General features: G+C 35.8%; 1 protein-coding gene across 3 annotated transcripts in view; it reads left to right on the top strand.

The window, feature by feature from the left end:
- Positions 1-22682, top strand: part of ATP7 (copper-transporting ATPase 1) — a 248616-nt gene that overhangs the window by 30951 nt on the left and 194983 nt on the right. For all 3 annotated transcript variants that reach the window (XM_069835393.1, XM_069835392.1, XM_069835395.1), the window contains exons 2-3: positions 13891-14217; positions 22280-22418. In XM_069835393.1, the coding sequence (XP_069691494.1) occupies positions 13959-14217; positions 22280-22418 (398 nt within the window). In that variant the 5' untranslated portion in view covers positions 13891-13958. The remainder of the gene's footprint in view (positions 1-13890; positions 14218-22279; positions 22419-22682) is intronic.

Raw genomic sequence — 22682 nt, 5'->3', positions numbered from 1 at the left:
TCTATGGCGAATCCTCGGCCTCATCTCGCCAAATATCATCTCGCTATCACCAATCTCATCGACGCTAAATAACCTAGTAGTTGATACAGCGTCGTTAAATAACGAACTAAAATTAAAAAATATATTAATAAAGGAAACAATAGTAAAAAAGTACTGGATATAATTTATTTAAATTTACGAAATGATATTAACAAGTAGTTAAGATATTTAAAAAATGTTACAATGTTACAGGTACACCCGAAATTAATGTGAAGACTGTGCCTGTTTCTTGCGACAGAGTTTGTCAATGTCCGGTGTCATAGAAGTCTTCTGTGTCCAAACAAGTTCGATATTTTGTTTTTGTAGCCGTTTACCTCGAAAAGGTCGTTTCACTGAGGTACACTGTACCAAAAGGCAGTGAGAGAAATTTAGCTTTTGAACTTAATATCAAAAGATCCTCCCTTAACTTAGCCCAACATTTGGAAAATGGTTTGCTTTTAAATTATGCCTGACAGTGGCTGTTCGAAACCATGTCTATAAGGACTTCATATCTGAAGCAGTGAGGGCTGCTGGTTTTGACATCATGGAAATGGATCTACAATTCACTCATATTTCTTTAGAATCGATTCTCGAGTGTCCCTTGGAAAGTATGAATTGATATTTTGAAGCAAATTGTCAATGTGTTCTTTCATTATTGCTATGAATGAGACATTTATTCTTATGTTATTTTCTTCTATAAAGTTTGAAGTTAATGAGAAACGTAAGATCCTTATTGTCGACGCTTTCTATATAGAACGCTATCTTTTTCTTCAGTGCGACAATTTCGTCCTCAGCATCGAATATAGTCTTCCGTTTACCTTGTATGTATGTGCTGAATTCATTTTTGAAAAATGTCTGCCAAGTAACATAATTTGTACAACCATTCCTGATCATTCAAATAATCTGCTAGCAAACTGTTCCGGTAATTCAAAAGTGAAGAAAATTCCGCTCGAAGTTCATGTAATCGGGACAACGCTTTACCGCGTGACAACCATCGCACTTCTGTGTGTAATATTACTAATAATGACTTGTATATACTACCCATATCTTCACACAAGATTTTAAGTAGCCTATACTGCGAAGGTCGTGCCTTGACAAAGTTGATCATTTTGACGGCGTTGTCTAGTACCTGCTTTAATAACGCTGGCATTTTTTTCGTTGCGAGGGCGTGTTGGTGTAGTACACAGTGACTACTTGTGCAATTTTTAAAACTTTCTTGATCCTTGCAATACCGCCAGCAACAGGACCTACCATGGCTTTTGCGCCGTCTGTGCACACTTCAATGCAATTGTCCCACGGTATCGAGTTTTCAATGAAGATCAGTTGGCTGTGGTACGCGGTGGAGAGCAGTGCTAGTCAGTTAGTAGCTGCGTCTTGTTGCGTACAGTGCTCACATTGTGTTTAACTTTCACTAGTGTTCAGATTATTTAAAATTTGTGCTGAAAGCAAGTTCTTAATTTTTGTGTGTTAATTACAATTATTATATTTATTTGAGTTACATTCTCTTCGTTTTTGGGCCGTCTGTAGACGGACCCATTGTGTTGTTTATTCAATATGACTTCTAATGAAAATTCGAGTGATTTCAGTGAAATTATAACTACTGCTCAGGTTCATTCAGACATCTATGACGCTGCTATAAATCCACAACTGGAGAAGAATGTCATTTCTTCGCATATTGATGAAGTTCACAACTCTTCTGGAACACGGCGTAAAGTCGGAAAAACATCCTCAGCTAGAGAAGCCGACATACATGAATTTAAATTCAAGTCAGTACATAGTAAAATGAAGGGAGTTCTTCCCCGAACTTCAGCTACTCGTTTGTATAAGAAAATGGGAACTACAGTTCCGGTGAAAACTAACAATGTTTTCCAACCACTATTAGAAGATCCAGAAATTGAAATAGATAATTCTATAAGTCAACAACCTACACCACAAATGGATTTTTCCACCACAGAAGAAAAATCTGCAAATTCCCAAAATGGAAGTCGGAAACATAAGCCACCACCCCCTATTGTGGTAACAAGTAAAGTTGATTACTTTAAGTTGCAACAAACTTTGAAGAACTCGCTTCAAATATTAGCAGAAGGAAAGTTTAGTCCTGTCGGTCTGAAACTATATGTTTCAACAAAAGATGATTTTGAGAAATTACAAGATTATTTGATTCTGCAAAAATATAATTTCTATACCTTTTCTTATAACATTTCAAAAGTATTGAAAGTTGTTCTAAAAGGACTTCCAAATGAATCCTCGTCTGAAGAAATCCTAACTGAACTTCGGAGTTTAAATTATTCTATTGAGTCAGTTCGACAATTAAGGAAAAAAGTCCAAGATGAAAACACAGGCTTAATGACATGGTTGCCTATGCCAATTTGGGTCCTGACAGTAAATCAATTACAAGACAAACCCGATATTCGTCAGTTACGCAGTCTTTGCCATCTTAGAGTGGAAATTGAAGATTACATCTCCCGGCAAGGGGCGATTCAATGTTACAAGTGTCAAGGGTTTGGCCACAAGGCTCATTCATGCCACATCCAACCACGATGTGTTAAATGTGGTGAGAACCATGAATCATATTCTTGTCAAAAACCTACTTCTATTCCTGCAAAATGTGCAAATTGCCAAGGGGATCATCCTGCTAATTTTAGACAGTGCCCAAAATACCAAGCTTACGTAAATGGAGTGAAAACCAGGAATCCTACCCATAAGAAGCAGCCAGATCTTTCTGCCCAGTCTTTTCCTCCACTTCCTGTCACTCAACAGGTTATTAAAGGATTCCGAAAGGTAAATATCGATAATAATACTCGACAGGCACCAGATCAATTTGCTGACAGTTCATCTTTCAGTCAATTTTTTCATGAATTGAGAGAATGGTGGAACTTTTTAAAAACATTCAATATCAGTTATTATTTAAGATGTTTACATCAAACCTTCTTGCAAGTGAAGCAACAAAATTATATTTTTAATAAAATATCAGTGTTCATTGATGGTGTTTCTAGTCTGTTTGGAAATGGAACAAAATAAACCCAGACAAAAGTTACACAAGCCACTAAAAATAGTGACCTGGAATGCCAATGGAGTGACTAGGGATAAAAATGTACTTGACGACTTTTTACATCAGCATGATATAGATGTGTTTTTAATCACAGAAACTCAATTAACACCTAATAAGAGACTCAGCGTTAAAAATTATACAGTGTATCGCTCTGATGGAAGTAATGGCCCTTTTGGTGGAACAGCTATCTTAATTAAAAATTGTATTAGACACTACAGAATACAATCACCCCAGCTTACACACATATCTATAACTTTAATTGAAATTCAGTACAATAACGAAACCATTTTAATTGGATCGATGTATTGCTCTCCAAATAAGCCTTTCTTAGTTTCAGAACTTGATGCAATGTCCTGTATATCAAATAATTTTATAATTGGCGGTGACTTCAACGCTAAGAACATTGAATGGAATTCACGCGTAACAACAACCAGAGGTCGCATACTCTCAAAACATGCTGACAAGCACGGCTATCAATCTTAGCTCCTAACAAACCTACTTTCTACCCTCAAAATGCAAATCATAAACCAGATGTACTTGATGGATTTCTTTTCAGATGTAATACTGTACCCTTGTTTATAGACACTTTACAAGAACTGTACTCTGATCATAACCCTGTTGTTTTAATCATTGAAAGAGCAACTACTGAGAGGCTATTTCCTCAAGCTTTCTTAAGCAGCATGGATTGGTCGTCCTATCGGGGATATATTTCACAATCAATTTCTGCTAATCCATTGATTACAACAAAAGAAGACATTGATGAAGGAATTAAAATCTTTGAAAATACTTTGAAAGCAGCAAAATATGCTTCACTAGAGAAAGAACCAATACAAAGTTATCTCCATCAAAACTCGAATTTACGTCTACTAAGAATGGCTAAACAGAGAGCTCGTAAGCGCTGGCAAAAAAACTAGATCACAAATTGACAAAAACGTATATAACATTATGAAAAATAGAGTGCACAAAATGGCACTAGAAATCAAAGTTTCGAAATTTGAAAAAGATGTTGCTGATGCAGGACAGTCAAATAAAATTTGGACAATCACCAAACGGTTAACCAAACATGATTCCTACTCTAAAAATCAACCTTTACATGGCAAAGATGGCCCAGTTTATAAGTCTTGTGAAAAAGCTGAACTGATAGCCGATTGTTTTGAGAACCAATTTAAACCTGCTAATGAATGTGACAGCTTAGTTGAACATTATCGCCATGTCGAGGAAACTGTCAGCACATTCCTACTATGTCCCGTATCCCAGTACATTTGTTTAACGAGCCCGTCAGAAGTCGAAACCATTATTAAACACCTTAAACCTAAAAAGGCGCCAGGTCCTGATAAAATTAACAACATGGAACTTAAAAACTTACCTAGAAAGGCACTTATGTATATTACCAAGCTTTTCAATCAGTGTATAGCTCATCGATATTTTCCAGATGCTTGGAAACTTGCATATATTACTGCCATTCCCAAACAAAAGAAAAATCCAAAGGTTCCAGCAAATCGCAGACCAATAAGTTTGATTAATGCCCTTGGCAAAGTATTTGAACGAATTCTTATGACCAGACTTCTACAAAGTGCACTAAACCTTATTCCACCCTATCAGGCTGCATATCAACAAGGTCTCTCCACAACACACCAACTGCTGCGTCTTGTTGAACAAACAACTATCGGTTTCAACAACAGAGCTACTACCGTAGCAATATTTCTCGATGTCAAAAGTGCATTTGACTCTGTGTGGCATAATGGTATAATTTATAAATTAATCCAATCAGAGGTTCCTGATGCACTGATTCATATTATTGCTGATTTTCTTCGGAACAGACGTTTCTGTGTTAAGGAAGACGGCTGTTTATCAAGACAAAAGAAAATTCAAGGAGGAGTTCCGCAAGGCTCAGTATTGGGCCCTTACTTATATTGTGCATATACTTCGGATCTTCCAGAAACTGACGTCACCAGGTTAGCCTTATATGCAGATGATACACTAGCATACACTACACATCGTAATGCCGATCTAGCCATTGGTCGACTTCAACGGCATGTCAACCTTATAGAAGAATGGTTCCAACATTGGCGCTTAACTATAAATACAATGAAGAGTCAAGTCATAGCCTTCAGTAGAACTCGAAGTGTACCACAAACTAAACTCACACTGTATGGTACTGCCCTTGAATTTCAGGATTCTGTTAAGTATCTTGGAATCCATTTGGATAGTCGTCTGTTATGGCATACCAACATTGCAAATACACGAGCAAAAACAATAGCAAGAATGGTACAACTGTATCCCCTTTTAAAAACACGTGCATTGTCAACATCTAAAAAAGTGACAATTTATAAATTTCTGATTAGATCAGTGCTTTTGTATGGTTCTACAGTATGGGGATACGCACCTAAGACAACATTAGATCCCATTCGAGTTGTACAAAATAAAGTATTACGTGTAATTCATAACAGCGGGTGGTACACAAGAAACGAAGAGATACATCAAGATCTAAAAGTGGAAAGTACCGTATCCCAGTTATCATTAGAAGATTCGCTGAAACATTTTATAAACAGGCACATTCCCACCAAAATGTGTATGTATCAAAACTAGGAACTTATAACCCTCAGTACTACACAAGACATCGTACACCTTTGTTCCTCCTCTCATAGTTATCTGTCAAATTTGTTTTCACGCTGTTCATCCTGGTTATGACGGGAGTGCAGCATCATAAATGAACTACCTCTCAGCAATAAGTAAAAGTAATTAGGAACAGTCGGAAGATCACCCAAGATTTCGATACTGTATCCAAAAGTTGACGAATTAAAAAAAAAAAAATCAATGAAGAAGGAAAAAATTCAGTATCGCTTGTAGAGGATGGCAATGACTGCAGAACAAAATATTTCATGAAAAAAACTTGAAAATTCATATCGCACAAACATTATTAACATAGCTAATCCGGCAAACACGGTGGATTTGTCAAGTTGTAACGAAAATTTCGTTTAAGTGATACGGAAAATCATGATATTTTTTACGTCTTTTCATATATTCTGGATTCGATTATGCACAGTGTTATTTGATAAGAGCACACTGGAAACCAAGTTTTGCAGTTTTCTCGTCCACCATGCACTTCACTACCTTCACTAATAGTGGTTTCATAAGAGTTTCAGCAAGGGTGAGGTTTACCAGAGCAGTGTATATTGGAGAGTACCGCATTCTTTTGATCCGACAAATGCCGACGCGGCGGCCATATTTACTCCTGCGGAGACTCAGTACACCGCAAGACTTGCGTAGGAACATAGGTTTCTAGTGTGATATTCCATCGTTATCATGAAGAATGCCGTGTTCTCGTGCAGTTAATCAATGTGTAATCAATTGCTGTTGTACTGAATTATCATTACAGCTTATTGTCTATGCGGGTGACATGAATATATTAGGAGAAAATACACAAACTATTAGGGAAAACACAGGAACTTTACTGAAGCAAGTAAAGCGATAGGTTTGGAAGTAAATCCCGAAAAGACAAAGTATATGATTATGTCTCGTGACCAGAATATTATATGAAATGGAAATATAAAAATTAGAAATTTATCCTTCAAAGAAGTACAAAAATTAATATATCTTGGAGCAACAGTAACAAATATAAATGACACTCGAGAGGAAATAAAACGCAAAATAAATATGGGAAATGCTTGGTATTATTCGGTTGAGACGATTTTGTCATCTGGTCTGCTATCAAAAAATCTGAAAATTAGAATTTATAAAACAGTTATATTACCGGTTGTTCTGTATGGTTGTGAAACTTGAACTCTCACTTTGAGAGAGGAACAGAGGTTAAGAGTGCTTGAGAATAAGGTTCTTAGGAAAATATTTGGGGCTAAGAGGGATGAAGTTACAGGAGAATGGAGAAAGTTACACAACGCAGAACTGCACGCATTGTAATCTTCACATAACCTAATTTGGAACATTAAATCCAGACGTTTGAGACGAGCAGGGCATGTAGCACGTATGGGCGAATCCAGAAATACATATAGAGTATTGTTGGGAAGCCGGAGGGAAAAAGACCTTTGAGGAGGTCGAGACGTAGATGGGAGGATAATATTAAAATGGATTTGAGGTTGGTGGGATATGATGGTAGAGACTGTATTAATCTTGCTCAAGATAGGGACCGATGACGAGCTTATGTGAGGGCGGCAATGAATCTCCGGGTTCCTTAAAAGCAATAAGTAAGTATAATTACTTAATATTTATAATTGAAAATATCAAGGTGGAGAAAAGCGGACGTTGGAAACTGGTATAATGCTGGTAATAAAAACAGTTCTTGAGTTTCAAGAAAATTGTCTTAATAAAGGGAACTTCAAATATCTTATGCTAGATAGATTCACTCAGGATGTGTTAGAAAATTTATTTTCTACTTTCCGTTCCTTAAATCCAATCCCGGATGCAATAGAATTCAAAAACTGCATTACGATTCATCAGATTTCTTTAAAGAGAGAGAGAGAGAGAAGCATGAAAATTACGCAGTTTGCGATTCTGAACAATTAGTTGAGTTTCTAGGTACAGATGTAAGTAAACCCGAATCAGAAAGTCTAATGAAGATGAATGTGAGCAAAATAAATTGATATAGGCTAAATTTTAATTTAACTGAAAATGGAAATATTGACTTGAGCGAACAACAAGCTCTTTACTATTTGTTGGGATCAGTTTTGTTCAAAATAAAACAAAATAAGTTATACAATATTTGTGAAAACTGTATTTCATATCTAATAACTGATAACGTGGATGAATCTATAAATTTTATTAGCACATTAGTGACTCTCAAGTCGTACATGGAAATGTTACGTATACCCTTGTAAATTCGTGTTAGATATAATTCTAAATGCAGAAAAATGTGAAACGTTGGTAGAAAATGTATTGACACTAAAGGATTTGAAGTCTTTATTCATTAACACTTCAACTCATACGTTCTCAATTCGTTATAATATTTTTGAAAAAGTGTTATCACTATTTTAGGACTAGAATATATTTATTGTTAAGAAAATTGTCTGTTATAGCAAATGCACGACAACAATTTGCTAAATGTGGCGATCTAAATGTTGGTGTGATAATTGCACTAGAAAATTGCCGATGTTATCCATATTGAAATGGACATAACATAAATAATAAAGTGTTATCTCTCATGAGTCATTTCACTAGGACAATAATGTTTATTAATTCTTGTCTCCTGTGTTCAATAAATTACAACAATATGTATGATATCGCCTTTAATCACCATCGTTCTAGCATTACTGCTTACGCGTCTGTGCCGAGCAAGGAGTAAATATGGCTGCCGCCGTCGAGAATGCGGTACTCTCTAATATACACTGCTCTGAGGTTTACCAGCAAGAGCCTGGTCATGACTAACCAAGTACGACGTTTTCAGTGCTTTCTCGTTGTTTGTTTTTACACTAGGTGAAATTTTGTCTGAACTGCATGGACTTCGTCACTTTTTCTTTCGAAGTAGTCTGCAGTTTTATTTGTGAATTTTTGAATTGAGAAATGCCGTCTAAGCTTGGCAGGGAACATGGAACTATTGGGAAAAACTTTGTTACATATCACACACTACGTTCATCAGCAAACTCAGTGAATCCCATGTCAAAATATAAATCACAATATTTTCGTTTGTTTCTTTCAATACCTCTACACTAGGCATCGTAAACTCTGAGACAGGATCATGTTCAACATATTCCGAACTCAATTCCCAGAAATTTGCACTATCTTCATCGAAAGTAAGGTTATAGCTGTTGTTATCTCCCTTTGACTGAGCACTGGTTGATGGCTAATGACTCTTAGGTCTTAGGGAGCCCGTCTTAAGCCACAGTTCCGGTTCAACAAAAGTTTAGCTAACACATCTGTTATCAAATTAACATGCAGATATACAGTATATATATATTTTTTTTGAGGTAACATAACAGTCAATAGATTGTAGATTCCACGTACCACGAATAACAAACGCTGCCTGCCCAGTATATAAAAAATTAAATAAATTTCGAGAATCATTGAGTACTTGGCAAGCAAGAAAGATCGAGATAGTTCCAGTGACGAGTAGATCCAATATTAATGCTTCCATGTAGCAAGAAGAACGCAAACTACTTTCTCAGAAAGTATTTTTTGCTTGATGGAAGTAGTTTCCCTTTTCCCGATAGACAAGATGGAAGCAGCAATTTTTGTCATCTTCATAACTTCCGCGGACGGAGCCCCTGAGAATCATTGCTCCGCGGAGCACACTTTGGGAACTGCTGGTCTACGGTATATAGTGTTTGTGTTACAATATTCACTCTTTAAACACTCTGAACGATCTGTCTGTTTTAAATCTCGTACATGAATTATTTTCTCGGAAGATTAATAGTTCTGTTCCCCATTATAACTAACTAGAAGAATATACGCAATCTTTTGAATATACGCTCACGGAAATACCCGATTCGAACTTAGTCTCTCAGATGCCGGCCACTTTCATTTTGACCAACTGTACAGTATACTGGACACTGGCTGTAGTATTATAATAGGTTGCTTATGATTGGATAATTTGAACATGATATGACAGTGAGTTTGACGTATGTCTTTATGCTTTTTAGAAAATCGAAGCTCGTCTCCAAAATTCTCCAGTTGATTGGAAATTCTTCAAAGGAAGGTCGGTATTGAGAAATATTAACAAATAGCCTATGAAGATTTATTTATAATATGAACATTTTTACGAAATATTATGAAATATGAAGAAAAAAATCGATTATACTCATGGTTGAAGGTAAAAATATTTTTTCCCTATATTTGGCGACTAATGGTGTAAAATATGAAATTTAATATTTTTTTCGGCTCGCTATTTATAAAACAACATCATTCATAAATTGAATGAAACGATCCATGTACCTAGTGGTCAATAAATTCTATCAATAGAGACGAAATCTAGCATGTGTCTAAAAATATTTTCAGAAGATACGAAATATACATTAGATAAGATGGTCGACAATTTCAGCACTTACAAGGTAAGCTAATGAATTCCATCTGTAGCTAAAGTAATGTATAACTTGCGAGATTTTACTGACGAACTGGATCACTACTTAGTGGACTCTTTACTTTCCCATGTCACTTTTCGAATGGCACCGTACTAAGCGAAACTTGTTTTCAAACGTACTCCCTTTGTAAAACTTTGGTGATCGCTGTTCATGTATGTAGCAAGTGTTGTATGTAGTTCCTCAACCAATAGTTTTTCTGTTGATTCATTCTGTCGTTTCTACTCTACATATTTTGCTATTGGTAGTTCCTTGTGAAACTTCATACATATCTCAAGAAACTGTGGAAGAATGTTCTTGTAATGTTTTTGACGTGATTTACTGTTGTATTAAATAAATTCCTTTTTAATACCTCTCCTTTATCAGAAGTTATTTATTCTGTACTATTCAATTGTGATCATTTTTCTTCAAATAATTCATGTTTTCACTCAGAATGTAGGCCTCTATCTCATTATAGACGATATAATATAGTATATTGGTGACTTTATGTTACTGGTAACAGAAAATGACGGTAGTAACAATGCTGTATTTTATGTCAATTTCAATCAATGTCTAGGTTTACCTGCCTTACCAGGGCTATAGCCCTGGTAATATACACTGTTGCTCGAATCTACGTAAAGATTAATTAATCTGTAGGAGCAACTGTATGTAGCAACAGTGCACATTACTGTACAGATTACTGTGCATATTACTGTGGCATCCCGGCCACCAAGTCACTCAACTGAGTGCGCTCCTTGTATAATGGCAGTTGACTTAATATAAATATCAACATACATGTCGAACTTGGAGTCAGGCCACAAAGGGAAAAACACTGGAGGAGAGGGATTCGATCCGGTGCTGTGGATTGAACTTCGGCGTAGCTCAATGGTTAGAGCGCTTGGTACGTAGAACCAACGACCCAGGTTCGATCCCTGGCGCCGGAGCGAATTTTTCTCCTCTAATATAAATAATTCTAAATAAATAGTTCAATAATGGAATTTTTTTGCGTATGTTATATAATACCTATATGCATTGGCGCATACCCAGGTTGGAAACCATCTTTTTAGGGTAAGCGCAATAAGCCTATAAGATGCATTGCAACAGAATATGAAAAAGACACGAACAGAAAAATTGGATCTGTCTAGCAAACATGTTCCCATCTGAATAATTTCGAGGGAAAAATTGTTCCGGAGCCGGGTATCGAACCCGGGACCTTTGGATAAACGTACCAATGCTCTACCAACTGAGCTAACAGGGAACTATACCGGACACCGATCCAATTTTTCCCTCTATATCCACAGACCTCAAAGTGGGCTGACAACCTTCAAGCAACCAACATTGAGTGCACACTAACTCTGTGTGACTTAAATTGTGGTTTTCTATTAACGAGTCCACATCTGTGGAGTAACGGTCAGCGCGTCTGGCCGCGAAACCAGGTGGCCCGGGTTCGAATCCCGGTCGGGACAAGTTACCTGGTTGAGGTTTTTTCCGGGGTTTTCCCTCAACCCAATACGAGCAAATGCTGGGTAACTTTCGGTGCTGGACCCCGGACTCATTTCACCGTCATTATCACCATTTCATTCAGACGCTAAATAATCTAGATGTTGATACAGCGTTGTAAAATAACCCAATAAAATAAAATAAATTCTATTAACGAACAGTGACGTGTATTATGCAAATCAAGCTTTCAGGTATAATTCCCTGTAAAGTTGATCATTCAAATCAACTTTGCAGGGAGTTATACCTGAAAGCTTGATTTGCATGTTCCCATCTACTCATATTACTCAGGAAAATGTCTGATGAGTGATGAAAGACCAGTAGCAATCCCCCCACACACAGTTCGTTAGTAACAACAATAGTAGTAGTGGTAGGGGGCGGTGGTGGTGGTGGTGGTGGTGGTGGTGGTGGTGGTGGTCCGTTGTCAAATATTTTTATACAAATGTGAAGAGAAGATATGTGGTGCTGCAAAGTTTGGTTTCAGCATTCTTGATACAGAAAAGTGGTTTTCGGCATGGAATTTGTCAGTCTTTGTGTGCAGGAATATGTCCTAAGCTTGGATTGATTTTGCCATATTCATTGGAGCTTCTAGTTAGTTTATCCGATAATGAAACACATAAAATAGATGATACAGTACAGCCTCGATCATCCGTTTTAATGTAAGGAACCTAGTGAACGGATAATGAAAAAAACGGATAGTCCATATTTTCAATTTTAATGGATTTAAATCTCTCTCTCACAAAGATGCTTTTGAAAGTCACTCTTTTTTCTACTCTTTTCCGCAATTAATGTCCTTTTTATATTCAATCTAAGTTTGCTAATTATTAATAAATATTCGAGCAAGAGAATGCGAAGTAGGCTATAATTTTTATGAAAATCTAAAGGGATTGAAAGTATTTAAACTTGACACAGAAGCGAGCGAAAGTAACGCATTCAGCGAAGTTACACTGATCGTGGTAGGCATGATTTAAAAAGTAGAAAAGAGCAGTGTAAGCCATTACTGTATACTACTTAAAAAGACGCAGTTTCTTTTTGGTGACGGATAATCCACAAACGGTTAATTGACATATGGATAATTGAGGTTCTACCGTATTTTTTGTGTGATTTTTTTTTATTGCGTGGAATAAATTGACAAATGAAATGGTATAGTTCTTGTACTTTTTGAGAACGAAATTAACTACATTTATGCGTCTGGTTGCAACTTTCGCCAAAAATCTAACATCTCCACAATAGAATAATGATAAAAAAATATAACACGTGACGTTTTGCAGCTGGCTACAATAATTTCGGGTCCCTCTTTCTTAAAGGATTATTAACAGTTTCTATTGTCTGCGCATTTAGAACTGGCGCACAAACGTACAAAAGTACAAACCATGAAAGAGTCGCTGAACTGAAGCACTGGTAATCTCGGCTGTCTCAGCTGACTTTAGTTGAGGAGAATGATCCAGGAATGGGGCAAACGCGTGGCAAATGCAGTCCATTGCTTGACCTTGAGCCGCCAGCCAGTTCGATATGCACAGACAATAGTTGTGAGGTCCTTTGCTGCTCGTGGGCCAATGTCTACAGAAGCTATTATTAGGTTTACAACTTCCCCATCAGTGGTCTGATTTCACAGTACTGCTGATTATTATTTGACAGAAAATGAATAATCCTAGAATATCATTATAGACCAACAGTATCTTAAAAAAAGACTATTGTAAAGAAAACCCATTGAGAATGATTAGAATATATGGATTACGAATAGCTATTTTAGATGAATTTATTCAAAATTAATTAGAGGCCTACATGCTTCTACTTAATCCGTACAGTTCGCGAGTGACGTAAAAATACTTACTTTTCGAGATTTGAAAGAATGTCTTTCCTGCGCAATTCAGAAAACAAAAGTTTATCTTATTTGGGCCAGTAGTAGGCCTAAATGGTTCAATACTTATACTGGATATGCCTCTTGAATGATATTTCAATAATAAACTTTTTTTTTTGTTTAGTCAACTGTCCGAAGACAGTCTGAACCTCACAAGTGATACCAACAAGGCACCACTTATGAGGCAACCAGGCCAAGAGTTAATGGGGTAGGGCGGTCAGCTCCTTTCCCCATAAATAAACTATAAACGGAAATATTATTTGCAACATCGTAAAAGAGCTCAGTTCTTGCGAAACACCTATGAGATCGTGATACCGATTCTTTTCATAACGCATGAGGTTTGGACATCTGATTATTATAATAAATGTAAATATAATTCTAAACTCATAAAACAGTTGAAATGGAATATTGAGTTGTTTTTTAAACCACATAACTAATCGACAATTTTTCTGTTGCAGGTTTTGTTGCGGTCATTTGACTGTAGACCCTGCCCTGCATGTCAAATCTCTCCTGCTGAAGCACCAGTATGGCTTCTAACACCGCAGTCTTCTCAGTGCAGGGAATGACGTGCAAATCATGCACGTCAACAATAGAATCTAACATCGGACAACTCGAAGATGTCACAAACATTGAAGTGTCACTAGAGAATGCCGAGGCTTACGTAACATTTGCGCCAAACTCAAAAATGTCTCCAGAAACACTAGCAGCGAAAATATCTGACATGGGCTTTGAGGCGTCTATTAAACGGCCAAATGAAACCAAAGAAGCAACTTTCTACTTCAAACGTGAGTGGCATTTGTTGCATACATAAAAATTTAATTTTCTGCACTATATGGAGTGGAAGTGAAATAATCCTGCAGGTTGAAAGAAGTGTTAGAGTACACTTAAATTAATAGAAAACCTTTATTACGTTTTGTGATTAAATGGACGGTTAATTTGAAAATTAAGTTGGAATTTTCAGCACTTCGGCAACATCGCCGCTAACACACTGCTCTTTCTTCTCATAATATAGATGTGAAAGGTCAACGAATTCAAGTCTGTCTTCCTAGGTGAAGTACCTTCCAGCTCTCTCTGGCCACGATGTTGTTGTTTGTTCGCATCGTTCAGTGGCTTGAAATTAGTGGTTTTTTAATTAAATGTACACGAAAACCGTCCACGCTATTAAAATACGCCAGAGGGATAAATGGATTATCTATCGATATATACAAAAATCATGATCCTACTTTCAATAATTACCGAATAAGATGTTAAACATTTGGGAAAAAAAAAAACATTTATTTCTGAGAAAACTATGAATTTTTTTCACAGAAATGGTATTACACTTTTTTGTTACATACAACATGAGCTGAACAGCTGTAAAAATCTGCAGGATTATTTCTCTTCCACTCTGTATAAGACATTAATAAGTGCAAGAAGTAAGAGACAAGTAACAATAAGAAGAGTAATAATAATGAATAATGACAATCTTGCATAATGATTTTATGTAATTTAACTGAATTTAATGAAAATCTGCAGTGTCAACATTCAGGTTACTTACATGCCATGATTGCTTCAATAAATCTTTATACACAGAATTGCTATTGCAGAATCCCTTATATGTCCTTTTTGTAATCTTAATGAAGGTATGCATCAAAATCATATTCGTCATTGTCCAGCTTCTACTCAATTGCCCAATCTTCTTGCTAAGTACTGATGTACTTGGATTCCTTGATTCTCAGAGAACTTTTGTTTTTCTTCCGTTATCATTTTAAAGCACAGCTATACCGATATTTATACCTATTATCTTTATTTCTTTATCTCTATCTTTAATGATTTTCTGGACTTTTATTATCATCATATTTACTACTACTACTACTACTATCACCACCACCACTTCCGCAAATTTGTGTTGTTATCATTGATGGTGGCCATGGTAGTATTGCTCCTAGCCCAAGTACTATTGTTGCCATATTTTTTTAATTTTATTATTATTATTATTATTATTATTATTATTATATTACATAATTAACTGGAAAATCTGAAAGTGATACCAGTCTTGAACTGCAATCAAGACTTCCAGAAAAATTGGCAGGAACCATCTTAACAAGATGCCTAGAACACGGATCCTGAAGCCATCATGTAATATCAACCACGTGGCAAAAGATCTTTGGGTCGACTGAGGAAGAGATGTATTGAGTACACCAGTGTTTCGTTCAGACTGAAAGTTCAAGAACTAACACGCGAAAGGAGGAGGAGGAGGATGATGATGATGATGATGGTGATGATGATTAACAAAACAAAGAGGTTGATATTTAAGTCGCTACTGGAAAGTGTCATTAAATGGCTTTCTGGAGAAGATCATCTAGAAAATCACGGCTAAAACGATCAGGGATATCGAGATAAGAAGAATTTATGAAAGTTGAAGAGAGCATAATAGAGGAAAATGAAAGAAGACGATTCAAGTGATATGGTTATTTATGCAGAATGAAAGAGACACGTATACCTAAAATGATTAATGAATGGAAACTGGAAGAAAGAAGAAAAAAAAAGAGGACGATCCCAGACTTCTTGGAAACAAATATACAGCAATACAGCAGTCTATGAGGAATGTTGGGGTCAAGATAGAAATCGATGGAGGGTAGTAATAAATGGAAGGAAAGAGTAAAGCGTGGCTGTAATGTCATCTTGTCCTGGCGGGAGAAGAAATTCTGTAATGAGGAATGTTCTCAATTAATGTTAATATTATTATTATTATTATTATTATTATTATTATTATTATTATTATTATTATTATTATTATTATTATAAGGTAGACTATACCAATTATGGTTGGCTGGTAGCTAGTAGTTGAGCAATTGACGATGCTATCATTCTCTCTCTTGCACTTCAATATTTAGTAGGATTGGAAAATTGAGTAAATGTTGGACAGTAAAAATGATTTTGATCCATATCTTGATTAAGATTACAGAAAGGGCATGTAGGAGATTCTGCAGTAGCTACCATTTCGGTGTAAATGTTTAAGCAATCATACATGATCTGTAAGTAATCTAAATCTTGCAACGCAGATTTTCATGGAAGTTCAGTTATTAAATTAGGCTAAAAGTATAGACGACAAAACTCACGTATATGTCAAAAGAAATAATTATTAAGCTTGAAGGTAGCGAAGTTCCAATGAATTGTTTTGACGACATTTTCACAGCAAAACATTATTATTTGAAAGTATACTTAATAATGCTAGGTGTACGTTTAAATAATTATTTTTTGTATGAAAATGTATAATATTGGCTCTAATGTTAATTAAATAGTGCTCCGAAAATACGAAAAACAACACGTAGTATTATTTATTTCACGATTCATAATTTATTGCTTTTCTATATAATAAAGGTTATTCACATTTAATTAAATCACTAAGGCTGTCGCACATTAAAACCAACAAGGCCGCAGCAACTCATTGCTTACTTCTTAAAGCTTGGTTGATAGCAGGCTCAAAAATGAAAATGTTTATACTTACGACATGAGCGAGGTTTTATCTGCAGTGAAATGAAGGACGTCGTCGTGTCGTGCAGAAACTTCCTGCTTCAGCCAGACGATGAGTATAACAGTTATATTTCGCACGTAAATCTTGATTTATTCCAAGAACACAGCTGCATAACATTTGAGAGTCATTTGAAGGGTGACATATTCTGATTGGCTAATAATAATAATATTGGGTTGGTGCATAAGTTCGTAGCGTTTTTCGTTGCTATTCACTGGTCAACATATTTTAACAAGTTGCATGTATCGGAAGTAAAACCAATCAATTACATTTTAATTTGACTTCCTAAATTCGAAAATGATAACGAAAATGCTTAGTTGGTTCTTGTTTTCAAAATATTTTTAACTTTATAATAAATTATAATTTATTTTCTCATTCGCCACCACAAGTGAGTGTTTTTTTCATACCTCCGAGGTCAAGGTAGCTGATTCTTATGGAAATTGATGTCCTGATTCCGAAAATGTCATTGGATGTTTTCTATCGGATCTAATTCAAAAGATATTCAAGAAAAGATATTCAATAAAAACCAAAATTCTAGAAATTTTAAATATTATGTCATATTAAGTACATACCGTACTTTACATACGTGGTTTTTAACCTTTCTTCTGTACCGTATTTTACTTCTGGGGCATCTCTTATTACTGAACAGCAATAATCAGTAATCATCGTAGTGCTCCATTTACCCTGATATCTTCTTTCTAGAGTAGCGATGTCGTAGTGAAAACGTTCCCCATGTTCATCACTTACTTTTCCGAGATTTTCAGGGAAGAAGTCTAGGCGGAAGTGGAGAAAATGCATTTGAAGAAACATGTTGCACCCATTCTACTGTTTGCCATCAGCATATTGTCCACTAGTTCCCTGTAATTTGTTGCGTTGTTGTTTCCAGGAAAATTATGTACAACTAACTGGAATGATTTCAAGCGATTTTCTCTTTGCCTGTTAGAAGTTCATGAAAATGTTCATCAAGCTTAACTTTCTAATTTGTGGACCTATGAAGATTCCCTCTTTGATTTTAGAATCACTGAGTCGTGGAAATTTTTTATGAAAGAGGTACCTAAAATTTTCTCCATCTCTATTCATACCCTTTGCATAGCTTTTCATAAGTCCCAGTTTAATATGCAACGCTGATAATATTATTTTGGTCTCATCTATCAGTGGCATACGAATAACATTTTTAATGCCTGGTTCTAACTTCTGTCCAAGGGGCCACAACTTAGTTACATAGGGTGCTATTCATAGACATTTCGCTAGCCCGCGCTACGAGCGTGCTAAACTAGCCCCGGCTATCGACTGGTTACTTGTATGGGATTCATATCATAACATATCGCTAACACTGGTTTATGAATACGGAAAACGTTCGCTGATTATCCACCGGTAGCCCGCGCTAAGAATGTCTATGAATAGGGCCCTATGTGTTTATCTCTTGCACGACTATCCCACTCACTCCCCCCCCCCCCCAAAAAAAAACAGTATTTTGTGTAACTCTGCTGAAGACATAATATTAATGCAACTACTTTCAATCTGAACACACACCACTTGCACTTATCATAATTCAGACAGTTAATTAATACCTTAATGTTATCTATCATATGTCTCTTTCATGGATACTGAATGTCCGACTGAAATACTTGGTCATTTATTGCCATTTACAGTAATACTGCTTTAAGACTGGTTTTGGATGAATCCATAAAAAGGCGCAGAACTCAGCGTAGTTGATATTCAAGAAGAGAGTAAGAAATGTTCAAAGTCAGTGGACTTAAACTTCTCTATAAATATTATATTAATTATATTTGATTATATTAGTTGTAATGAAAATGTGAATTATGCGAAAAGCCGAAACAAGAAAAACAAAGGTTTCATTAGGGCCATAGCCAGGTCGAGTGTCTGGGGGTGGGCAAACATTTCAGTGCTCTTACATGTAAGCCGAAATTATAAAATGAGCCATTATTATTATTATTATTATTATTATTATTATTATTAGTCTATTACTATTATTATTATTATTATTATTATTATTAGTCTATTATCATTATTATTATTAATCTGTATTCTTATTTTATACTTTACATTAAGTATAATTATTATTTATTGTGTGAAAATACTTACAAAATAGGCCTATCTAAAAGGAAAATATTTGACAAACTATATTCTGCACACTTCAGTAACTATAACTGTTAACGCCCTAACTTTTCTTCGCCAGATGTTTTTAAAACTCTGTCCACGTTCAAAGTTCGTGTGTCGTGTCTTTCAGATGCTAGAAACAATAAGTCTGGCGTTAATGCAACATGGGAAGTCTCTGCGGACTATTAATTGAAGTGAACGTCAGAAATGTTGATTCACATGTTGCAGTGCTGCATTCAATTGTTACCGCTGATGCACACGATTTATGTGTTTCCTTAAAAGCATCATGACATGCAAAGAGAATTCCAAGTTTATCCCTTTTGGTCTTAAAGACACAAATTTCTTGTCCACGTCAAAAGTGATTTTTATATATTGATGTGATTTTGTAAGAGGATTTATTGGTCCACCACTGTGGAGTAACTGTTAGCGCGTCTGACCGTGAACGAACATGCCCGGGTTGAAATCCTGGTTGGGACAAGTTGGGGGTTTTCCCTCAATCAACTGAAGCAGAATTGCTGGGTAACTTTCGGCTCCGTCTCACTTCCCATCATTAATTCACATATTATCATTATCCATACCATAACCAGAGTTAAGTTCACGGTGCGGCGTGCTGTACTTGTATAAGAGCGCGGCCATTCGGCTACCTAATCATTCACAGAACAGGAGTGGTAAGCGCAATAAGTCTCAGGGTGCAGTGCAAACCTTCGGGTTCCTCCTCCCTACAAAGAAAAAAACAAGATTTATTGAAGTTAATAGTTCATATGACTGGTACATCACATCGAATTTTCACACTAAAACAAAATTGAAAATCACTTATCCAGTTTTTCCAGATTATCCAACGTTTTTATGTCAAATTCCTCCACACTCGATATTGTTTTCAGCAGTTCTTTGCTATTAGAAAATCGTTCATTCACTTGGGATACGACGAAATCGAAAACAAATTAATAAAACACACCATTTTGAATCTTGCGTACACTATTTTTAACACTTGAATATAAGTAATTGATTAACTAGCGGACTTACTACGTGTTAATTATGTAAGTCTGTGCGGCTTATATAATTAACACAGTAAGTCCGCTAGTTAATAAATTACTTAAAACACACCCTTTAATTGTTGGCATAGGCTTCCGCGGCTGCTGTTCATGGGTTGTGAGATGAAGCTGCGCATTTCACTGTGAGTTGGCAATCTATGTGGTATAGGAAGGTCTATCTTTTCCGCACTTTTGATTTGCCTTCTCCTCGACCCACCATTTTCAGATCCTATTGGAAGAACTAGAAGTTCTTGACTTTGGTTCAGAATTGAATCACATGCTGACATTGCTTAAAATAGTTTTCCGGTTCTGCAAAGCAGCATCACCTGGGTGTAGAAGTTCCAAGATTCTTTTGCACAAAACAAGACAGAAACGCATTCTGGGGATCACCATTAAAGTTCTCAGTCCTTTGCTGTTGGCAATGTCTTCACCATTTAGGTTATCCTGCTTCATGCATCCAGCACCCTTATAATTTCATTGTAGTGTACCAGAATTACTTTGGTTATGTCTAGATGACCAGATTATCGCTATTCCAAAATACGGACTGTCATATTCCCTTCATATAAAGCAGCTACTTTTCCATGATCGAAAAACTCGTGCATCATAATTAATTGGTAAAAAAAATGGTCGGATAAGAGTGTTATTTCAGATACAGTCCTGACAACAACTAATGGAGGCTATGGTTGTAGCAGTGTACATATGGTATATTTCTTTTAGTGTTTTCTGTATGCGAATAGACACGCCTCCTGAGTTCCGCTCGTGACATTGACGCCATTATAACATTGACTGAGAAGATGAGATGTATCCATTCCATTCTCTTCCAGAAATTTTAGTGTTGCTTCCGTGAAAGTTTTGGCATCTAGTTTCTTTGTTGTTATCACATATTGTAATGCTCTCTCTATTTTTATCTCTCGTTTCATCTTCTATGAGCGTAAAATAGGGAATATCGATGTTTCTTATAATCACTATGCACTCAGAGACAATTGCCGTTTCTTGTATGATCTGATTTTGAATTTCAGGAGACTCTTGGAATATGAACTGTATATTAAGGAAGGATTTTTTTTCGTTGTATATCCAAAATATTTGGCGAAAAATCTCTCTCGGTTGCTTCCTCAATTATGTAATTGCGCCATAGAGCAAGTTCATTGGCTATCAAAAACTGAATAACCTCGATTATTAATTTCATTGTAATAGCGATGTTTTTGGAGAATAGTTTCATGTACCGGTACCATACTTGAAACATAATAATTAGGGCCTATGTGCATTTAGAAATACGCAGTTTTCTTTCTTCTCACATCATTATTTTCTGCGCCTGAGTTTCACATTTTTTATGCTTCGGAAATCCCCTTTCAAAATCCTACGCATTCTTCCAATCCCTAATTGCAGATTTCGTGTATGCCATATAATATATGGCATATTATTATATGTATATAGCATTATGAATATAATGTAATGTATATAATATAATAATATTAGTATTTATATAATATTATTTTGTCTCATCCAGATTAAGCTGAATACCGGTACATGCATAATAGGACGAGGCGTCTTTTGAACTAGAGTAGGCCTTCTGTAATCATTGAAATTACACAGAATGTTTTGGAGTGTCGAATGTCTGCATTGTGACTGATAAAACATTTAACGACCTTGCTTTTGTACTTTTAACACTTACTGGCCTCTATTCTGTTATGATGTGAGAATATTTGAAAATGAATATTCGATATTTTTAGAACTAAAATAAGGTTTCCAATTTTTATGAGGTGAACGTTTTAGCGTGTATAATTCAAATCTCGATGCTAGGTACCCTTCTCTGGGTACGAGTCTAGTTTCATAACACCAAAATTTGAGTAAACAAGTTCGAATCACTTTATCATTTTCTTTTGTAATCAATTTGTTCGAAGTAAATAAAGAAAGAAGGGCATCAAGGAGTGTTATCTCCTGTGTTTCAGTTGTTTGTTTACATAAACTATCACACGCGTTACCACTGTGATATTCATTAAAAAACTGCTGTGCGGAACTCTTTGTGGAAACAATTGTGTATCGAAATCTTGTCAAAAGTGTGTCATTATTAACGAAGTCGTCCGACCGTGGATGGATATATAGTAGGTGTTATAAATTAGAAAATAAAAATAAAAATATTTATTTCTGTTTTTGTTATTAATTTATTTCGTTTTGAAACAGATGGAGCAAAGTCACAGACGGATGCAGACGTGCTGAAACAGAAGTTGACGGACTTCAAAGGTGTGGAGAATTTCAGCATTTCACCTAGCCTAGACTTTGTCACTATAACTATGGACGGACTGCAACCAGACGAAGTTCGGTAAGTTAGTTGACGTTTATAACGCATGAATTAACATTGTGATTGAGTAAATCTCAAATTGCATTTTTTGCTTGTAATTAGAACTAGGACATATTTAGTTCAAAGACGGAAATAACGTTCCCTTGTGAATGCAGACTTCATCATATGTTGTACGTCAGGACTACGATTTATATGTACTAAATATGTTATATATTTTTTTTGGTAGGTTATTTTACGACGCTTTATCAACATCTTTGGTTATTTAGCGTCTGAATGAGATGAAGG

The sequence above is a fragment of the Periplaneta americana genome, chromosome 9, assembly GCF_040183065.1.
Source record: "Periplaneta americana isolate PAMFEO1 chromosome 9, P.americana_PAMFEO1_priV1, whole genome shotgun sequence".
In the NCBI taxonomy this organism is placed as follows: Eukaryota; Metazoa; Arthropoda; class Insecta; order Blattodea; family Blattidae; genus Periplaneta; species Periplaneta americana.
This window is presented reverse-complemented; position numbering and strand designations above follow the sequence as displayed.